The 19237-nt window shown below is 43.4% G+C and overlaps 2 protein-coding genes across 3 annotated transcripts; both read right to left on the reverse strand.

Annotated features, from left to right (window-relative positions):
• Positions 1–1770: 1770 nt before the first annotated feature.
• On the reverse strand, positions 1771–13786 carry scn1ba (sodium channel, voltage-gated, type I, beta a). The gene is made up of 6 exons (XM_053432174.1): positions 12144–13786; positions 5022–5188; positions 3549–3786; positions 2878–3019; positions 2485–2556; positions 1771–2356 (listed from the first exon to the last, which is right to left on the reverse strand). The coding sequence occupies exons 1-5, from the start codon at positions 12211–12213 to the stop codon at positions 2490–2492; spliced, it is 684 nt and encodes a 227-aa protein (XP_053288149.1). The 5' UTR covers positions 12214–13786; the 3' UTR covers positions 1771–2356; positions 2485–2489.
• Positions 13787–15042: 1256 nt separating this feature from the next.
• On the reverse strand, positions 15043–18786 carry LOC128449605 (uncharacterized). 2 transcript variants are annotated; one of them, XM_053432865.1, is made up of 4 exons: positions 18624–18786; positions 17435–17794; positions 16717–16986; positions 15043–16214 (listed from the first exon to the last, which is right to left on the reverse strand). In XM_053432865.1, exons 1-4 carry the CDS (start codon positions 18715–18717, stop codon positions 16111–16113), a joined length of 828 nt encoding a protein of 275 aa, XP_053288840.1. In that variant the 5' UTR covers positions 18718–18786; the 3' UTR covers positions 15043–16110. The 2 variants fall into 2 exon arrangements, with proteins under 2 accessions (XP_053288840.1, XP_053288839.1); XM_053432864.1 differs by having other exon boundaries at positions 18573–18786.
• Between the last annotated feature and the right edge of the window lie 451 nt (positions 18787–19237).

Genomic DNA, 19237 nt, shown 5'->3' on the forward strand with positions numbered 1-19237 from the left:
CTCGTGTTCACTTGGATTGAAGGATGACCTGAATCAGATGTGGTGAACACGTTGATCCCAAGGAATTTTCTTCCGATTTTGACCGGTTGTGACTCGGACTCTGATGAACTGATTAGACTTCAGTGGTTAAAGGTTAAAGGTCACAGTGACCTCATGCCACTGAAGAATGTTTTTGTGAATGACTCGACAGTTTAAGTAAACGTTGGGAGACTGAAAAGAATCTTTCATCCAAAGACAAACTTTCCAAGTTAATCCAGTCAAGAGGTAAAACCACAAACTCCACGACCACCTACCTACGTACATTATTTTATTTTCATGAGGGTTTGTCCTAAATATGCTAATTTTAAACATCAAGATCCAGATATAACTGTTGTTATAATCGTTGTTTCCTCACCAATATTCAATGAAGACAGCTTTGTGGCTGAATACATTTTTCGTAGATTTTTCGTTGTTATTGCAAATGATAAATTATGATGTTGAAGTTGAGTTTGTCTTCGGCCTGTTTTAAAACCGAGGATGAGAACGAATATAAAAATTGTCGGACACCTCTTTGTAGACAACCGCACGTTACATCACATCAATGAACTTTAGCCACTGGGTTTTTCTCATAAGGATTTTATTACGTTTTTTTCCCAGCGTTCCAACATCTACACGTGAAGTGATTGAAGTTGTTTTAGGAAAACACACAAACACCTGTACACAGCCATTTCCATTCGTCTGTGCAGGAGAAGCCGTTAATGATGATATAAAGTGATGCGAAGCCAAACATATTAAATCTCTCCCCTCGCAGATTATACAAATATTTGGACATTCTGTGTCTGTTCATAAAAAAAAGAAAACCACATCGTGTTCTTTGTTTATTCTGTCAGAAAAAAAGATATTCTGAATGAATTTCTCGGTTTGTGTTTGTCGGCCTGTTCTGCACCTCAAAAAATGTAGAGAAGAGAAGATGAATAAACACGAGGAGCGACAGTTTTTGGCTGCCCCTGGGTGTTAGTCAATAACTTCATCTGGACACAGTGAAGCAGGTTTAACATCTTTTTTAATCTTTTTACAAACACTTCAGCTCTTTGCTTTTCCCTCTTTGGTTTCCACCCTCGTTAATCCCGAAGGCTCACTGGACACGTTTCTTTTAGCAATTTGCAAAACCTCTTTAAGTTTCTCCAACACTGCAGAAAGGAAAGTCTGAAAAAACTGCAGATTTTACCTTGAGAGAAATGTGTAGAGCAGATTTTGGTAGTTTGTATCTACACCAGTGAGGCGCTGTCATCGTCCCACATGTCGAGGGAAGTCACACTTTCAGCCTCAGGTGCACTTAATCTTCAAAAGAGCGAATCAAACCTGCTGTGTTCAGCTGAAAGTGGCCGAGAAATTCAGCTGGTGTCCAAGTTTAAAATTAATTTCCGTTGTCACTGCAGGAAACGTTTTATTGTTGATCTGTGCACCATGAGCTCCGAGGATCAAGGGAAACACTGCAGCAGAAAACATGACTGTGATGTGTCGGAGTTTAACAGGAAGCTGTCTCGTCTCAGCTGCTTTCTCAGTCACATGCGAAAAACATTAAAACATGACTCCAGTAACGTTTACCTTGAATTCACGGTGTCTCGTTTCCTTTTTATCTTTTTACCTGAGGGCTGTTGACTGTAAACTCTGAAAACATGTCTTCAGTCTCCTTCAAATAGCCGAAGGTGATGAGCTAAACATTCAGCAGGATCCCAACGCTTTAAATTGAGGCTCATTTGAGTAAGACCCTGGGGGGGGGGGGGGGGGGGGGGGTGGATATCTGATACTTGATGCTTTCATCCTTGTGAAATGAAACACTGAACATTCGGACTAAAAATGAGCTGTGGACCTCATCTTATCGTGTTTTAAAAGTAAAATAAATAGATTCCAGAGTCTCATTTTTGAAGTTGATTCATTGAAAAATGGACTTATAGATGAAAACCTTATCGATAGAACCCTGATGTCAACACACAATAATCTCATTAGCATGCAAATAGTGAATATACAATGTCGGCCTACAGTTCATTCTACATGTGTTCAAGGATTATCTGTGCAGACTATACACGTATATACAGTACAGGTCTCTCTCTCTCTCTGTACTGTCGAACCACCACCTGATGCGTCCACCCTGTCCCTCACAACAGGACACAGCTCAGTCTTTCTCATTCTTCTGGTTGGAAGTCACTTTAAAGAACCGCTCTGTGGAGATCTGTCGCCTCTCTGTGGTTCCATTTTCCCGTCGTGTGGAGAGAGCATGGAGGGCGGTGGTGAGGGACGGTGAGAGGAGAGAAGGTGGAGCAAAAAGAATGGCGGTGAGATTCCTCGAGGAAGTTGTCTTGAATTGTTTCTTGACCTGAAATAAAGAACAAACATAAAACTTCCAGAACAGATGAATAATGTAAAATATAAACGATGTGGAGCCGAGACGTAAGCAAGAAACAGTAAATAAGAAAGACAAGTCGAGTGAGAATCCAGACCTACCAGTGCTATTCTGCCACTTGTACACTTGCACAGTTATCTTTACTTTCCGATGCTATGGCTAAATACTCCGCCCTGAAGGAGAGACGGTGGCAGAACGGAGAAAAAGAAGAAAAGGTCAGTGGAGCAGGATCAGAACAAGAAATCAGCTCAGTCAGGGAAAGGGAGAAATATTTGTTATTTTTGAGACGAGCAGATTGAGACAGATTGTATCTCTGCAGGAGCATTTCAATGCAAAAAGTAAAGTAGTTCTATTTATGTGCAAATGTCCGGCATCATCCCAGAAGCATCATATACATTAGACACTCTAGTCTTTAACCAAACCTCTAAAATCACAAAGCCAGTGGTCTGTGGCCTTGTTTGCTGGTTTCTAACCAGTATGTTTGTGTTACTCACGCGCTCTCCCTCAGAGCTTCCTCTCCGGCCACTGAGATCTTCCTGTAGCAGTAAATCATCTCAACCAGCAGCCAGAACTGCAGCCCGATGATGGTGACGTACATCATCACCTCGGACAAGATGGATGCCAGTCCCCTGGTGACTGCAGACACAGAGAGGAAGACGAGATAAGACGTATGTGTGTGTGTATGGAGGGGAGGGGGGGGGGGGGGGGGGGGGGGGTAGATTCAATTTGTGAGCTCTTTCCAGACCATACATTTTTTTAAATGGGGCCCCCTGTCCTGAATCATGTCACAGCTCATCATTACCTGAATGCTGCTGCAGATACAGTTAAACTGAAAGGTCTAACGTCAGAGTTCTGCTGTAAAAAAAACAAGGTCACTGCTGATTGAAGCTTCGGTTAAAAAGAGCAGGCTTCACTCAATAGAAATCACTTAGGACCAAGTATTGAACCATGAGGGACACCCTTCAGCTAGTTTAAGCACTTATATAGCACCTACTTTAACATTCTCTCACCACTAGGGGGCATCAGAAACTAAATTTGGCTGAATTTGGCTCTTTAGCACATTCACAAGTCTGATAAGTGCAGCTCTGGTCTCCCAATGTCTCAGTACGAAACCAACATATGTAGTTTCACTTGTTCCGACTCAAACATGCAGTACAACACTTACATTGCGGCACCACGGTAATGGTGATGTTCTTGTTGGTGTTGGTTGGATACTCGTAGTTGGAGTACTTGAGGGTGCGGTTGAATACGCAGCGGAAGGTCCCCGTGTCGTTGTAGGTCACGTTGAGGATGAAGAGGGAGCCGTCCTGCAGGTCGCTGGTGAGCTTGCTGCCGTTCCAGCCCAGACGCCTGTAGAAACGCGGGTCGATGATTTCGGCCACTTGGTTTACGTAGCTGTAAAGCTGGAGGAAAATGACACGGTGGTGTTTCTTTCAACGGGAGGCAAAGCAAAATAGACTTTCAGCAACATGATCTGAAAGTGTTGAGACCGTGTTTCGGGCATAACATCACCTTTGACCTCTTCCACAAGAACACCAGAGGATAGAGCTCCGTCCATTTGATTTAATCTATATTTTTTTACGGATATGGACGAGAGAAGCCGTATCACCGATCAAAATAGAAATCAAGGGTCGCAGCGTAGCCGATAGGTCAAGTGACACATGACCAAAGAAAACCTTTTAGTAATAGTGGAGCTTTTTGAGATGAAGTTATCTGAGTTGTTCAGCAATTCTAAACTGGAACATTTTCTACTGTTTTGCCTCCTTCACCATCATCTTGCCTCTTGGTGTCAGAGACCTTTGACTCTGAGCTGCCCTCTAGTGGAGGTTTCGCTTAACATTCATTCCAAAGTGGGCAGTGACGTTTTTTATCATTTTTTAATGCGTAAAGGGAACATAAACAAGTCTTTGGAGAATAGCTGTGGTCAAGGTTTCTATCCCCTAGTTTTGATTATTTAACTTAAGAGCCGTTTCTTTTGCGTTTGATACGACTTTTGTTTCTCAAACCCACAAAGTTGTGTTGCAGCCTTCCTGTCGTAATTGCGGAAAGTCTCCACATCCTCACCGCTGCTGCCTCTCCTCCGTTATTGACCGAGCTGCAGTTAGAGCAGCACTTCCCGGTGAATTAGCAGAGGCCTTAAATGGCTTCACCGTGGGCTAATGGGATCAGTCCTGCTCAAAGTGCTCTGTACTGTAATGGCCTGTTCGCTTCGTGTGGTGAGGACTTCTTAGCTAAGCAAAAGTGCTGCCTACCAAAGGGTGTGGGAAAGAAATCCCCGTCATGAAAAATGCAAGACTCTGCTTTCTCTCTCGTGATAAATGCATCGCAGCCGTTTCCCAGAAGAGACAAAACCACGTTGTTTTAAGTATTATTTGGGGATTTGTGCTGATTTCATCAATTGCATAATCTGGACACCTAATAACTCATAACACCAGTCTTTGTGCTGAGCCAAGCAAACCAGCGTCTGGCTGTAGCTTCATATTTACTGTAGAGAGGCTGAAAAACACGGTGAAACTCTTCACCCACCTCCTCAATCGGCAGAGAGGTGAGTGGATAATGAGAGAATTTTCATTTTTCTTTCCCTTTAATACTACTTTTAATCAAAGTTTACCTCGTGGTTCGTCCTGTTACTACTTACATGGGAGAACTCGGTCTCATCTGAAGCCTTGAAGTACCAGTTGACGGAGGCACTGGCCTGCACCTCGCCCCTCATCTTGCAGGAGATGCAGCCCAGTTTGAAGCCCTCATTGGCCACGGCCTCTGTGTCCGAGTCCACCTCCACGCAGGCTCCATGGCACCGAGATGCTATGGGGGGGGGAGGAGGGAGACCACCGAGTTAGAAATGTCACGTTATCGCACTTCATCGCTCTCCTTCCTCTTTTTCTTCGTTCCTGTGACTCGAGGGAGCGGTTGACAAGTGGGCAGAGCTCTGGTGTTTTCCACTGTCTCAGTACTTGCAGGCAAAAACTGTATTTTACAAGACAAATGTAGGTTTTGTATTTTTGCGTGCTCCCAATGCTCGGTGCATGCGTGTTCTTTTTTTTCCTACGTTTATATTCCACTTAACCTTTTTGCTTCTTTATTTCCCGTCATCACTTCACTTCATAGATTGTTCTAAATTGTATTAATTTGTCTTTGAGTTGACATTTGATTTGTTTAAATTTGTGAACGAGAGGAAATAAAGAAGTTGCAGTGAGCGATACTATTTTCTTGCATTCTGTCAATCGGTATCTGAGCTGTGGCGTCATATATAGAAGCGTGAGTCTATATATGTGATCATCATCATCATGACACATACTTCTCATCGGCCGGGAGTTACACACCTGCAACTCCAAAGCTTTCTGTCTCACACTGCACCTTGCAGTTTCCACTGAGGCCTCAGCATCGCTCTCAACCAATGATCGTGTGCTATTCTCAACTTTGACCTCTGGGGAAGTGTTTGTTTCAAAATCGCAAGATGGAGGAGAAGGGGGATGAGGGAGAGGAAACACATAGCACAACGCTGATCAGATGAATCCAGGAAGTCAAGGTTTTTTTGTTTACTCCCTGGGATACAAACATTACAGCGTCATTAAAGGAATTACAGAAATAGAAAGGCCACCGCACTGCATGCAGAGATTGAGGAGGAAGAGGAGGAAGAGGAGGAGAAAGTTAGCACAAGCTTCAGTATTAGCCATTTTCTACAAAAGCGAGGGGGAGAAGGAGCCTAATGCTGGATGATGCACTGCAGAGAGGGAAGAGGGAGAGAGGAGAAAAGAAGGGGGGAGGAGGAGAAGAGAAGGTTAAGAACATAATGTAAGAAACTTCACAGAACTGGAAACTAAAAAGCAGCTCACACAGATGAACTGCCTTTTTCTTCTGGCCCATGCATTTAAAACCAAAGCAGACCCGAACCACCAAGATGCACCGAGAACAAACTGAGACCGAGCCTGAGCTTGATCTGATTCTAAATCAGTGGATTCAGTCCGAACAGAGAAAGACGACTCATCACTTCCACCTCCAATATAGCAAAGTGTCCAAAGCCACATTCGAGTCAATATCAGTTGCATTTTGTTCAGCTCGTCAGGCATCGATGAGGGATTTCACTTCATCTGATCTGAGGATCACCGCCAGCTGCATTTTGTTTTCAAACTTTGACTTTGAACTATTATCAATCCTCCTTTTATCTCTGTTTTTGGTCTCCACCAACTGCTTTTATTATTTTTCTATTACTCTGACTACCTTGAATCTGTTTATAAATCTTAGTCTGTTATAAATATATTATTTCTGTATTGATTTATTCAAATTTACTTTTCACATTTCTTTCTGATTCTTCTCTGATTTTATCTTAGCATTTTATTAGTTTTATCTTTATAATTTATATACAGTACATTTAATTAAATTGTTGTATTTGTTTAAGCACTCAGACAATCTTGGGGCTTGTGTTCGGTCTTCAGGTTTTCTGGGGGGGGGTGTGGAGGGGGGGTTCTGCTGAGGACCTCTACATAAAAACAGACCTGAGTCAAAGAATCGTTTGCAAATGCTGGTCCTGAACTGCTCAGAGAAGCAGGTGCACATATTCACAGAAAGCAATCGATGCATTATTTAATTGTTCCGGTTTATTCTCAGCTGTAATTGGCTCTGTTGTCTGTTACAAACGTGACCTGATCGTTTGTGTTAATTACACAATGCTGTGAAGCTGCACCAGCTGTCAGTGCTGCTGCTAACCCACCGCTGCCAACAGAGGCCAATGAATGTCAGTGAAAGTCAGTAAAATGGTAACGAACGACTTTACATCCCAGATTGCAGGTTTAACATTAATATGCAACGATAGTTTGACTCAAGTCTGTGTTGGATTCTAGGATATCAGCTTTTACACACAGAAGAGACAGAGTGAAAGAAAGAAAAAGAAATAGACACGGGAAAATGAAACATCCCATGCAGGCTTTGAGATCAAGGAGGTGAGACCTGGAAGACAGACAGGAGGAGACACGTTACAATCACAGGTTTGACACACAGGAGGAGGGAGGTGAAGAGGAGATGAAGATGAGATGAAGAGGAGGTTTGATGACGGAGAGGAAAACTTTAATTTGCAGGGACAGAAGGAACAGAGACAGTTGGAAACCTGGTGCAGGGACAGCAGCACACAGAAACTATGAGGCAGTAATCCTGAGGGAGGTCGGTGACACACTGAGAGATTGTGCAAGGTGAGCATGGAGGCTGCCGCCGGTCCAGAGCTGACGACAGCAAATTAAGACGACAGCGAAAAAGACAGAGCGAGAGAGGGAGAGAGAGAGAGAGAGGGAGAGAGAGAGAGAGAGAGAGGGAGAGCGAGAGAGAGAGAGAGAGAGAGAGAGAGAGAGAGAGAGAGAGAGAGAGAGAGACAAACATGCAAGCAGACAGAAAATGACCTGCACGTCAGAGGCTCCAAACTGCCTCTGCAACAACTCTCACCAACAACACACACAGAATCACACGCAGGGCCTCACAAAATGCTAAATCCATTGTGTAATCTGTGGAGCGAGGTTCAGGATTATGCAACGGATATTCCAGAAATTGCAGATTAGGAGTTTTTTTCCCTGACGGGGGGGGCTGGCTGGTTAATCCCTCATATCAGTTGCTGCACAGCCCTGAGGCCTATAAAGTAAAATAAAAAATAAAATAAAAAAAGATGACTTAAAGCTTTAGCACCACAAAAGGCCATCCACCCCTCTAAGGTTAGCTAGTTTGGCATGTCGCTGCGTGGGAGCTAAAGGAAATGCTAAGGGGTCGTTCAGATTTGCTGAACTGGTGATTAGAGAGAAAATTGGATAAGCGACAGCGAAAAGAGATGAGGGAGGATGACATCGGTTTCCATGGCTGGGTCACTACACACACACACGCACACACACGCACACACACACACACACACACACACACACACACACACACACACACTTTAGGCATACGTAACCTGGGGAAATGCCATGCATCTGTGACATTTCCCTCGACACCAAACAGGCCAGAGACTTTCCACAGAAACATGTTGAACCACTGTCGTCACACTAGATGGAACAAAAGGTTTGGATGGACAAGCCTCAAACTACTCCTACTTATTTACTAACAATTAGGAAATGAAAGTCTCACAAAAAGTTGAACTTTGTCTGTCTGTTAATTGGTGTGGGGCCGTGGTACCAATGTCCCGCCTCTATTGAACAATCACGAGTCAGTCGCAGCTGTCAATCATATTGAGAACAATCATGGTATGAGCAAACATCAGTGTGATCAACCTAAAGTGACAGAAACCATTTTTGAGACGTGTACTTTGACTTTTTTTACTTTGCCCAATGTCCCATCCACTAACAAGGAGGAGGAGGGAATTTATGACCTGTACTGCAGCCAACCATCAGGAGGCTTCTCATCTATAACTATAATATATAAAGACTATGGTCAAAACAGATGACACTTGAACAGTAACTGAGATACATGGAAATAAATAAACTGTTCACGTCCTGATTCATAAAGTTTGTCCTCGACTGTGGCACAGACACACACACACAGACTCACACTCTCACACACAGACACACACACACATGTCATTTTCAGGAGAGCTGTAAATGAAGAGTACGTCACTCTTGCTCATAAAGCATTAGTAACGACACAGGCGTTGGACAGCAGCTGCACTGGTGAACGTCTGTTATACCGCTAAAGATCATTCTTCAGATCTGTGGGACAACATCACCAAGTGCACCAATATAAATCTCGTCCTGGTTTACAACGTCTGCTGCTTGTGAAGGCCAATAGATTTAGACCCAGATGATCTACATCCGGCAAACAATCAACTTTAATTGAACTAAGTAGGTTTATTTTTACATTCAGAGGGAAAAACACAATTTTGACCACCACCTTTAGGTTCTATTTTCACCCCTGACCATTTGTTTGTTGGTTTAAGAAAGATTTTGCACAAAATAACCCGACCAATATTCATGACATTTTGTGCAGGGGTGGCTCTTTAAATTTAAAATCCTTATTTCTAACCTGTTACTTTAAAAGTTTGGAGAAACTACAACGAACACTTTTCTATACAATTCCTACAGCAAATGGCCGGACCACGAATCAGACCTAACAGCCATTTAAATGATTCGCTGTAGTGCATCGCTTGAGTGGCTGTAATTGGTTTATGCACATCGAAACCCTGCAACTTAAGATGAGAAGCCTCTGCGTAATGTGATTTGCAATTTGTGCAGATGCAGCAAAGTGGAGAGACGGAGTGGACAGTAACTTGACGGCGTGGTTGATGGAGATCTCCTGTGACCGTCCTCAAAGAGCCTTTCTGCAGCATGCATTAGATAACACTGCTGATTGTTCTATCCTCATGGTACCAGAGCGCCACGGTCTCCTGAAATCCTATCCTCTAAATATGCCTGATTCCTCTCATGAAGATCCATGAATGATTTCCTGGGAGACTGTGTTCTCTCTGGACCCGTGTCCCATTCTTCCACCAAGCTTTGTGGAAATCCCAACAACCAACGGACCAGGGGTGAAAACATAACCTCCTTTGCTGAGGTGGTGGAACAAACATCTGTTTATAAGTGGGTGGATCCTCGGGGCTGCTTTCGAGAAAAGCTTCTGAGCTCTTTTCCCCCAGCGTCGCCTCCGTCCTGACCCGGATGAGCCCGGCTGCAGCTCAGCTTCAATCCGGATCAGGTTAAAAACCTTCTGCTTTCTAGAGGAGACAGACCTTTGGCGTTTGCACTGACATCTGTGGATTACTCTGGGAGATCTTTCATTACATCTGGAATTTGAAGGTTTTCTTTGTGTACTGTTGAATTTTGGGCTTTGCTTTTAATCATATTTCCGAGTTCCCCTCTGCAGACCTGATTTAGATGGAGCTCAGTGTGAGTCTGTGGACATTTTAAACTCCAACTCAAATTTTTTTAGCACATTTAAATACAGATTTCAAAATAACTGAAAAAGAGCAAATGCAGCAGTTTTCTTTCTTCTTTTAAATCAGCCACAGTCTCTTCCTTTTCCTCTTCTTATGGTCGATTCCCTCCAATTTCCTGTCCTGCCTCGTATCCTCATCCTCTCTCTACCAGCTCCAGATGTGCTCGCTCACTTCAGTCCTGAACTAACTCATCTGTCCTTTGACTGAACGTCTATTTCCGTCCGTCGAGGTCGATCAAACTAATCTTCCCTTGTCTGGTCTCTGACTCGACTCTCTGCACATCCGCCTGCTTCTGTGACTCTGTCATACGTCCAGTGAGCGGCCGCTTCATTTACAGGAATAACGACGTTACAGTGATTCTGATGATTTTTGACATTATGAATGTGTGTAGCGTGAGACAAAGAGCAGCTGGCTGACGGAGATGAGTGCTCAGTAAATCTCTCTTCTTAATGCATTGCTTCCTTTTTGTGCTCGGTTTTAAATCTCAGCGCTTAAAATAAAATAATCTTTGACGACAGCATGCAATCATCAAAAGTTTTGGCATTTCATTTGCCTGTCATGTTACCTAACATTAGATAAACAACATGTTTTGTTTCCCTTTAATGTGGACTGAGTTTTCTACCCAGATTTCTATTGAGGGATTTAAAGGGTGAACACTTTGTGTCCGTGGTTGCAACCTGTTAACATCTTTTTTAAATTCATGCCCTTTGATTATTTTACATTTAGTTATGTTTTTCAAATCAGCCAAGATGTCATAAATAAAGAGCTGCCTGCTGTGATCATACATTTCTCAGGACAGATGGTGAAAGATGCAGCATTCGTCCTCCTCCTCCTCCTCCTCCTCCTCCTCCTCCTCCTCCCCTTCCTTGGTGTCACAGCACTGACAGTAACTTAAAGTTGATGGATTATGGAGCTCAAGCTATTTTCACGTCAGCTGGAAGTTGTTTCTACGGCTCCAGGAGAATAAATGGGAGTAAACAGCTTCTTGTGAAGATGGTGATTTGAGTCATGATATCTCAAACGACTCCAGCGGGAGGAGGGGAAAGGTCGAGGGCCATTTCGACAAGTGGAGAAACACATCGACCTTCAGCTGCAGCACAATGTAGAGAAGCAGAATTTCCTTATGGGGTTATGAGCAGCACTCTGTTATATGGAGTAAGTGAGTGAAACATTTGTGCTGGATTCACCACATTGAACCACGGAAAACGTCCATTCAGCTGATCTCCAGCCTTTTGATTAATCTATGAGTTTATCTACAGATAATTAATCAGTGATAATTGATTGATTATTTTAGAACAGTTTCAAACAAAGACACATTTCTATCTATCTATCTATCTATCTATCTATCTATCTATCTATCTATCTATCTATCTATCTATCTATCTATCTATCTATCTATCTATCTATGTTATATATTTGAATGTTCGGGCAATGTTAGGTCTAGGTCTAGTCATTGAGACAAAACCCTGTGTGTGTGTGTGTGCGTGCATGTGTGTGTGTGTGTGTGTGCAGCCCCTCATCTCATTACTCTGAACAGAAGAAAAAAACTGAACAGCTGGGCTTTCAGCAGACAATCCAGCACAGTGATGGAACCACAAAGCACTCGCTCATCTGCATCCACACACACACACACACACACACACACACACACACACACACACACACACACACACACACACACACACACACACACACACACACAGGTCCCCCCCCCCCCCCCTAAACATTGCCAACTAGCAGTGTCCATCCACAGGAGACACCTCAGCAGTAAACACACGGCGCAGACAGGGAACAGGAGAAACGGACGGTGGCCCACACGTTCATGTCTTTGGTGAACGCTGCCCCCCCACTCACCTTGGAGCACCAGGAGGACCAGAGGTAGCAGCAGCAGCTCTGGTCCTGCAGACATCCTGGCAGGAGACATAGGACTGGTGGCAGCTCTTAGTGGCGTCAAAACACACACAGACACACACACACACTGAGAAATATGACACACACAGGCAGACAAAGCAGATATTCCAGTTCTCCTGATGAGCAGAAAGATACACAAGCCGTCCTTGTCGCGGGTAAAAAGTCTGAGAAGTGAGAGGAGGAGGCTCCTGCCTGATGCTGTTGGGGCTCTGGGTGTGGTCCACTTGGGTTCTTCTTCTTCTTCTTCTTCTTTTCAGCTGATCCAAAGGCAGGAGGAAGGGGTGGGTGGGTCCTCTTGCTGGTCTGATCTTCTCAAGCACGTCTACAGGAGGGTGGACGATCGCTCTTCACATCCCGGGCTCTATCTCTCTCTCTGTGGTCGAGTCTGTGAGTGTGTGAGGGTTTAGAGTTACCAGAGGGAGGAATCACTCAGAGTTTCGGGTTTCGGCCTCTTTGTTCAACTATTTATACTCGGTGGCACACCCCCCCCCCAGGCCTCCTGCACAATGAGGCTGTTTGCTCTAGGTGATGCCAGTATCCTGACTGGCAGACAAGTCAGTGAGCAACACTTTAAAGCCAAAATTAGACTGAGATCTGATTTAACTCGGATGTTGAGGTGTCCGAGGGAGTTGGTGCTGGAAGATGGAAGACGCCTGCAGGTGATTGTGCAGTTTCAAAAAGTCTGTTCAAATGTCAAAATGCTGCATGTGTGAGGAAACATCCAGCTGCACTCGCTGACCCTTCCCCTGACTGGAAACTTGACCTGAGCCAAAATAAAATGGAATTGACAAATGGAAGCATGTGTGGATCCTCCTCTTGCTCCTGTCTTTGGCTTTGTTAGAACAATTATCCTTCTGGGTTTTGCCTCAAAATCTGTGTCAGTGTTTTATTCTTCAGATTCCAAAACTACATGTCTCTGTAGATCAAAGCTCTCTCGGTCCCGGGCTGCTTCTTTACTCATCCGTGTGAAACCATCCGCTGTTTGCGCGCACACAACTGGAGCCAGATGTTTGCCGCTGCGTGCGCACGGTGCTCACATCAGCAGCACAGGTGGCACCGCTGCTCACATGGAGGCAGTGTGGAAGTCGTGCAAGGCACCGTTCGGAGGAGGGAGGGGTTTGTTTACACCGCTGTCCGCCTGCTGCGCGTCTTTGGAGGTTTACAAAAGTGCGCAAAGCTTCCGTGCATTCCTGCGGGAGTTAAAAAAAATAACGCGTGGCTATGTGCGTAAAAGCATCTTCTGCTGTCCACAGCTTCTCTCACCTCAAATCAAATAAATGATGCGCGCTCTTCCTCGCTGGTTTCCTTCAGACCTGTCCTCCAGCTGATGGGTATCGACGGGTGGCCGGTCCATCACAGCTCCTCCGGGAACATCCGAGAGCTTGTGGCGTCTGAAGATTAAATAAAAACCTCTTCTTTCCTCTTTTCACTTTATCGCATTCCAGCTCCAGGAGAGACACACGGAGGGAAATACCTTCTGCAGAACCGCGTCTTCATTCTGGAGCCGACGCCACAGTCACAGGGAGCCAGTGGGAGGAAAGAACCCTCCAGAGATTACTGTGTGTGCGCGTGTGTGTGTGTGTGTGTGTGAGAGCGTTTGTGAGTGGAAGGATGCAGCGCTAATCAGTCTTTGGGATGGGTGAAGGCTGTGGGGAGGGAGGTGCATACAGGGGGGAGGAGGAGGAGTGATGCATTTCTGCAAAGGGATGGATGGAGATATAAGAGGAGGAGGAGGAGGACAGAGGTATAGAGCCTTCGTTATGGTAACAGTGATTTAATGTGATGGTTATATCAGTCATGTGTAGACTGGACAGGGACATGAATGAGAATTATATGCGTATGACGTCAAAAGGGAGACTTTAGAAACTATCATTTTCAAAGAGATTCACAAAAAGTTATTTTCAACAGGTTCAAGATTTAAGATTCAAATGTCATACAAGAATATGTAAGGTCAAATTCACTAGTAAACATTCATTACATCATAAAAAACATGGAGATAATTTAAGGAGATACTGAAGGATCCTTTAATAATGGCCGTATTACAATAACATCTGCAACTGGCTGTTAGGATCCTGCCCTCTTGTGACTTGTTTATGTTGTGGACGTCTTTGAGTTTGGACTTTAGATTTATCGACTATAAATTCGTACTTATCCTTCAAATATGACGCAGTTTATCACAACTTCTCACATGTCGTCAAAGTCACAACCAGACACGTTGTCAAGTGGATTTTAAAACTAGAAGGTCACTCGGAAAGGGCCATGGCTGACGCCCTATTTCACCATGATTAGGAAAGACAAAATCCTGGCTACGCCCGTTGATCCAGATCCATATATTTAGGATTTCTTCTTTTGGTCATGTCTCACTCATACACAAACATGTTTATGGAATCCTCTGAGTAGCTTTGAGTAATCCTGCTGACACATAAATGGCATTGAAAACACAATATTCTAAGTGGAGGTTAAATTGAATAACTCGTCTAATTTGACTTTTTAAATCACAACCGAGTTTCTGGAGCCTCGGTTGTCACATGTTCACAGGTACACTGCTGTCCACGAATCAGTCCACTGAGTCTGTGTGTGTGTGTGTGTGTGTGTGTGTGTGTGTGTGTGTGTGTGTGTGTGTGTGTGTGTGTGTGTGTGTGTGGTTGTGTGTGTGTGGTTGTGTGTGTGTGTGTGTGTGTGTGGTTGTGTGTGTGCTGATCTCTCATTTTGGCCATTTCATCATGCCAGCAGTGAGGATTACTCTGGTGATTGCATCCCTGTCCTCGTCCTGCAGAATGCAACGTGTGTGTGCATGTGTATGTGTGTGAGTGACCTTCTTGTCCCTAATTCCACAGACATCCCTTTTTATATATTTATTTTTAAACGTGTGGATTAACTTCAGTCACATGCAGCCACACCACCGGGGACAAGAATCCTCCATTCAAGACACATTAAGGGGAAATGTATTCCTTCATTCACACATATAAACACATCAACATACCTGGACGGACAACCCCTGGATCTGTTCCACACTGTCAAATTGCCTACCCCACCCCACTGTCTAAGTGCCCCTGAGCAAAGCACCTTACTCCCCTAACACCTGCTCCTCGGGGCGCCGTGCATGGCTGCCCACTGCTCTGTGTGTGCTCCTGTGTACACCAGATGGGTCATAGCAGAAAACAAATCCCCCCCCTTGCATGTCGTGTGTGTGTGCATGTGTGCATGTGTGCATGTGTGTGGGACATTAAATGTATCTTATCCTATCTTATCTTATCCTTTGAGCTTCACGTTTGTCTGTGGTGGAGAGGAGCTCTGATTACAAAGGACTTCGGGCTTTTTAACCTTGCAGAGATTTGACATTAACCTACAACACACAGGAAGAAAGAGAAACTGAAAAAAAGGAAATGTCTCCTTTAAAATCTTGTGTGTTGTGGGGGGAGGTGATGTGGCCACTCTCAGTGGTTTTGTGCAGCTGCTCTCGGTCACCGCTAGAGGGAGACAAAGTATCATCACTACTTTACCTCACCACCAGAAGAGGTGAAGTTCTGATGACACCAATCAAAGCCTCTCTGGCTTGACGTGATAGTGCTGCACTAGTTTAAATAAAACAGAGGAGCAGAGCAGACTGTGGAAAATAGAAGATATAGAGAAAACAGAACCAGAGGTATACATGTTCATTTTATCATGAAGGTGGTGAATTAGTCTCTAATATTATATCTTTAAATATCTCCTAACTAACCTCATAGATGTAGATTATTCCACTGCACACTTTGAATACACAATGTCAAATGTTGTCCTCCTTGAATGCATTTGCAGTGTCTTCCTGAGATGTCTTTTGTTGTTTGCTGTTATCAGGGTTAGAAGTAAGGATAAAAATGTCTCCCTTTCCCTGCTGCGTCTCCATTTTCAGCCAGATGTTGACAAAGACTCAGCACCTGCACAGCAGGGCAGGTACCAGAACCAGCAGGAAGGGGACAGGAACCAGCAGGAGAGCCGCGTACAGGACCCACGGCTCTGGATACTCCACCACACCTGAGATACACAAAACCACTGATGTTAATGATGAGATCGAATCAAGCATTAGGGGAGTTTGGGATTTACTGCAGTCAGTCATCCGGTAAATGGCAATTAGAATTTAAAGAAAAAAGAACAGAGAAAAGACAAGAAAACTGACTCTTTTTCAAACTAAAGCATTTTAGTTTGGTCCATGTCCCATCTGCTAACATGGATGTGATTTATTTTTCAGTCAGCCACCAGGATGGGAACAAGATAGTTTGACCTCACTTTTGGGAGCCATCATGTAGTTCATCTTCTTATACAGGCTATAGCTGTGTGTCAATGCAGGGGCTGCAACCTCCGGGGGACAAACTTAGGGCTCGTCCCAACCCTTACTGCTTTTGCCTGGCAAAGTTGGACTTTTTGTTGCCCCTTTATGTTTTCATTAACATGTACTACAAGCTGTTCGGTTTATGTGCTGAACACCTCTTGTAAACTAGAATATGAGACACAATAGATGAGGAGGGTGGATCATTACCAGGCAGAGGCAGGTGGAAGATGCTTTTCGTTATCAGGTCTTTATTCAGGTGCAGCTGACACTCGTATTTTCCTCCGCCCCTGAGGGAGATGGTCACAGAGAGGGTGACGTAGGGCCGAGCCACTACAGGGACTCCCGGAGCCGAGTCGACAGATTGTGTTTTGGATCCGTTGTTAACGATGGACAAAACGAATCCAGGTTCCCGTGTCACGTTTATTTCACAGCGGAGCAGAGAGTCGTTGTGGGCGGTGAGGTTAAAGGTCATGGCGTCTGAAAAGAAACATACACAGATACACAGGCATGGGCACACGTGAAAGTACACTCAGTTGCTGCAAGTTGTTAAAGTTCTCATACGTGACAATTACATTTGAATATGATGTTGGAGGAGCATATATATTATAAATGTCACCATTTTTCGAATTACACATTAAAAGTAAGGTTTCATGTTCAAAAATAAATTTTTGGTCACCTGCACTTTTGGCTTATTTTTTGTTTTAATCTTTTTTTATTTGCAATCAATTGTAAAATAGTCATTGTAAATTGCAGAGTCCATCCTGAAATATACATTATCTCTAATCTTCACCCTGAACCTGATTTCATTTAACAAAACTTTTCTTAATAGTCTTGACAAACTAAAACTTTATTCGAGTTCTGTTTTTCTATTGAACTCTTCAGATCCCCCACACCCCCACCAACTGTAGCAATAAACATGAATTACCGTAAACCGTCAACAAGGTCTTGTTTCCTTTACACCTGAAACTTTTGGCCTTCTGTGTAGTGATGGTGAGTTTGCAACTGTACTTCCTGTTATCTGCCCACTGGACCTTTTTGAGAAGAATGGACTTGTTTAAAGAGTTTGGGTTTTCGTCGAGGAGTTGTACACGTCCCTCATAGATCTCAGAAGGTTTCCACAGTCTGTGCCCCTCAGCGTCCTGTGTTATTAACACCCAGTACAGAACCGGTACAGTCACCAACGTCTCATCGGGGGAGAGGCTGAGCTGGCACGGCAGGATGACATCATGACCCAGAGCAGCGGTGATCACAGGGGGCTGGTGAACCGTGACCAGGCAGCAAGAGCCTGAAAGGGCCATGAAAAATCTGATCAGAGAAAAGTGACAGCATGTAGGTAACTGTCATATTTCACTATCCGTTGTATGTGCAGTCACAGTGATGTAGTTTGAAGTTTAAATTGTAAGGTTAATCTAAAATGTTTGTATTTGAAGTCCACCATGTAAATTGAATGACAGTAGAACCTACAGGTTTCATGAAGTCTGAACAGTTTTGGAAACTTGTTGCAGAATATTCATTGTGAGACAGGAACTACTGAAATTCCCGAAACTCACTGATGACACAAAAAAAAACTGATAAAAAAAAACAATGTAACAAAGGTTTGAAATATAAGTATTAAAAAAAAAAATTGTCAAATTGTATCTCGATTCACTAATGTAAGTTATGTTAAAGTTTGTGTTGAATTAATCATAGAAAAAGAGATTTAAGACCTAGAATGTGACACTGAATAATAAGAATTATTAATAAGAATAAGAATATCAGTTAATCAATCAAATTGTATTTATATAGCCCATATTCACAAATCAAAAGTTGTCTCATGGGGCTTAACAAGATGTGACATTCTCAGTTTTTTTAACCCTCAACAAAAGTAAGGAAAACCTGTCGAGACCTCAGAGAGAGTCACGTGTGACTAGCGTGGTACTTGTTTCTTTGTGTACACGTGTCAACACCAAATCAGAAAAACCACAACACAAAGATTAAAATGGTCTGAATGAAACCAGGTCACTTACAAACAGCGTCAGCAGGGACATTTTCAAGATTAGATTTCATGAATGAATTAGACTTACCTGCAAAAATGCATTTAGAGCCTGGAAGACAATTATGATTGTGAATTTTACCTGAGACCATAAAGTTGAGAAACACCCACGCTCTCCATCCCAATTTAGTCAAAATTCCGCTGTTATGCCACTCAGGAAAAATGATCTTTATCATGACTCTACCGACCAAAGACAATGTTGAAAAAAAGACGATGTTGCCTCCTGTAACTGCAGAGCAGTTTGACTCACCACTTCCTCTGGGGGCAGACAATATAGAGATCTGGTTTAGATGTAGTGTAACTCCCAGTATTTTATTATTGTTTTGATATTGCAAAGATAACATTGCTTAACTTATGACAACATGTGTATTGGTTCTTTTGAAGTAAAACTAATTATTTTCTACTTTTTACCTTAAAATACTAACAAATTAATCGAAAGTGAAAGAAAGAAAAAGTGAGTCAAATTACAGTTATAGAATGTGTTTCTGTTGATTGAGGGTTTTGGAGAACAAGCTTATTTTATGAAGTTGATCTTGTTTTTGGACTCTTGAACTTGATAACTCTGTCTAAGTCTTTCTTAAGGGAATTTCTTCAAATTCTGGACTCAAAGTTGAACTGATCTCAGTTCAACTTTCTTCGCATAAGCACTTCAACCCTGACTGGAAACCTCGGTGATGTGCAGGTATTTCATGTTCC

Source organism: Pleuronectes platessa, chromosome 10, assembly GCF_947347685.1.
Source record: "Pleuronectes platessa chromosome 10, fPlePla1.1, whole genome shotgun sequence".
In the NCBI taxonomy this organism is placed as follows: Eukaryota; Metazoa; Chordata; class Actinopteri; order Pleuronectiformes; family Pleuronectidae; genus Pleuronectes; species Pleuronectes platessa.

Coding starts and splice junctions, on each gene's coding strand:
- scn1ba (XM_053432174.1), bottom strand. CDS start 12,213: ATGTCTCCTGCCAGGATGTCTGCAGGACCAGAGCTGCTGCTGCTACCT. Junction 5,189..12,143: donor GGTCCTCCTGGTGCTCCAAG/GTGAGTGGGGGG, acceptor CCCCCCCCATAG/CATCTCGGTGCCATGGAGCC. Junction 3,020..3,548: donor CATTACCGTGGTGCCGCAAT/GTAAGTGTTGTA, acceptor CTGTGTCTGCAG/TCACCAGGGGACTGGCATCC.
- LOC128449605 (XM_053432864.1), bottom strand. CDS start 18,717: ATGATAAAGATCATTTTTCCTGAGTGGCATAACAGCGGAATTTTGACT. Junction 17,795..18,572: donor CTCTAAATGCATTTTTGCAG/GTAAGTCTAATT, acceptor TGGCCCTTTCAG/GCTCTTGCTGCCTGGTCACG. Junction 16,987..17,434: donor GACCTTGTTGACGGTTTACG/GTAATTCATGTT, acceptor GTTTCTTTTCAG/ACGCCATGACCTTTAACCTC.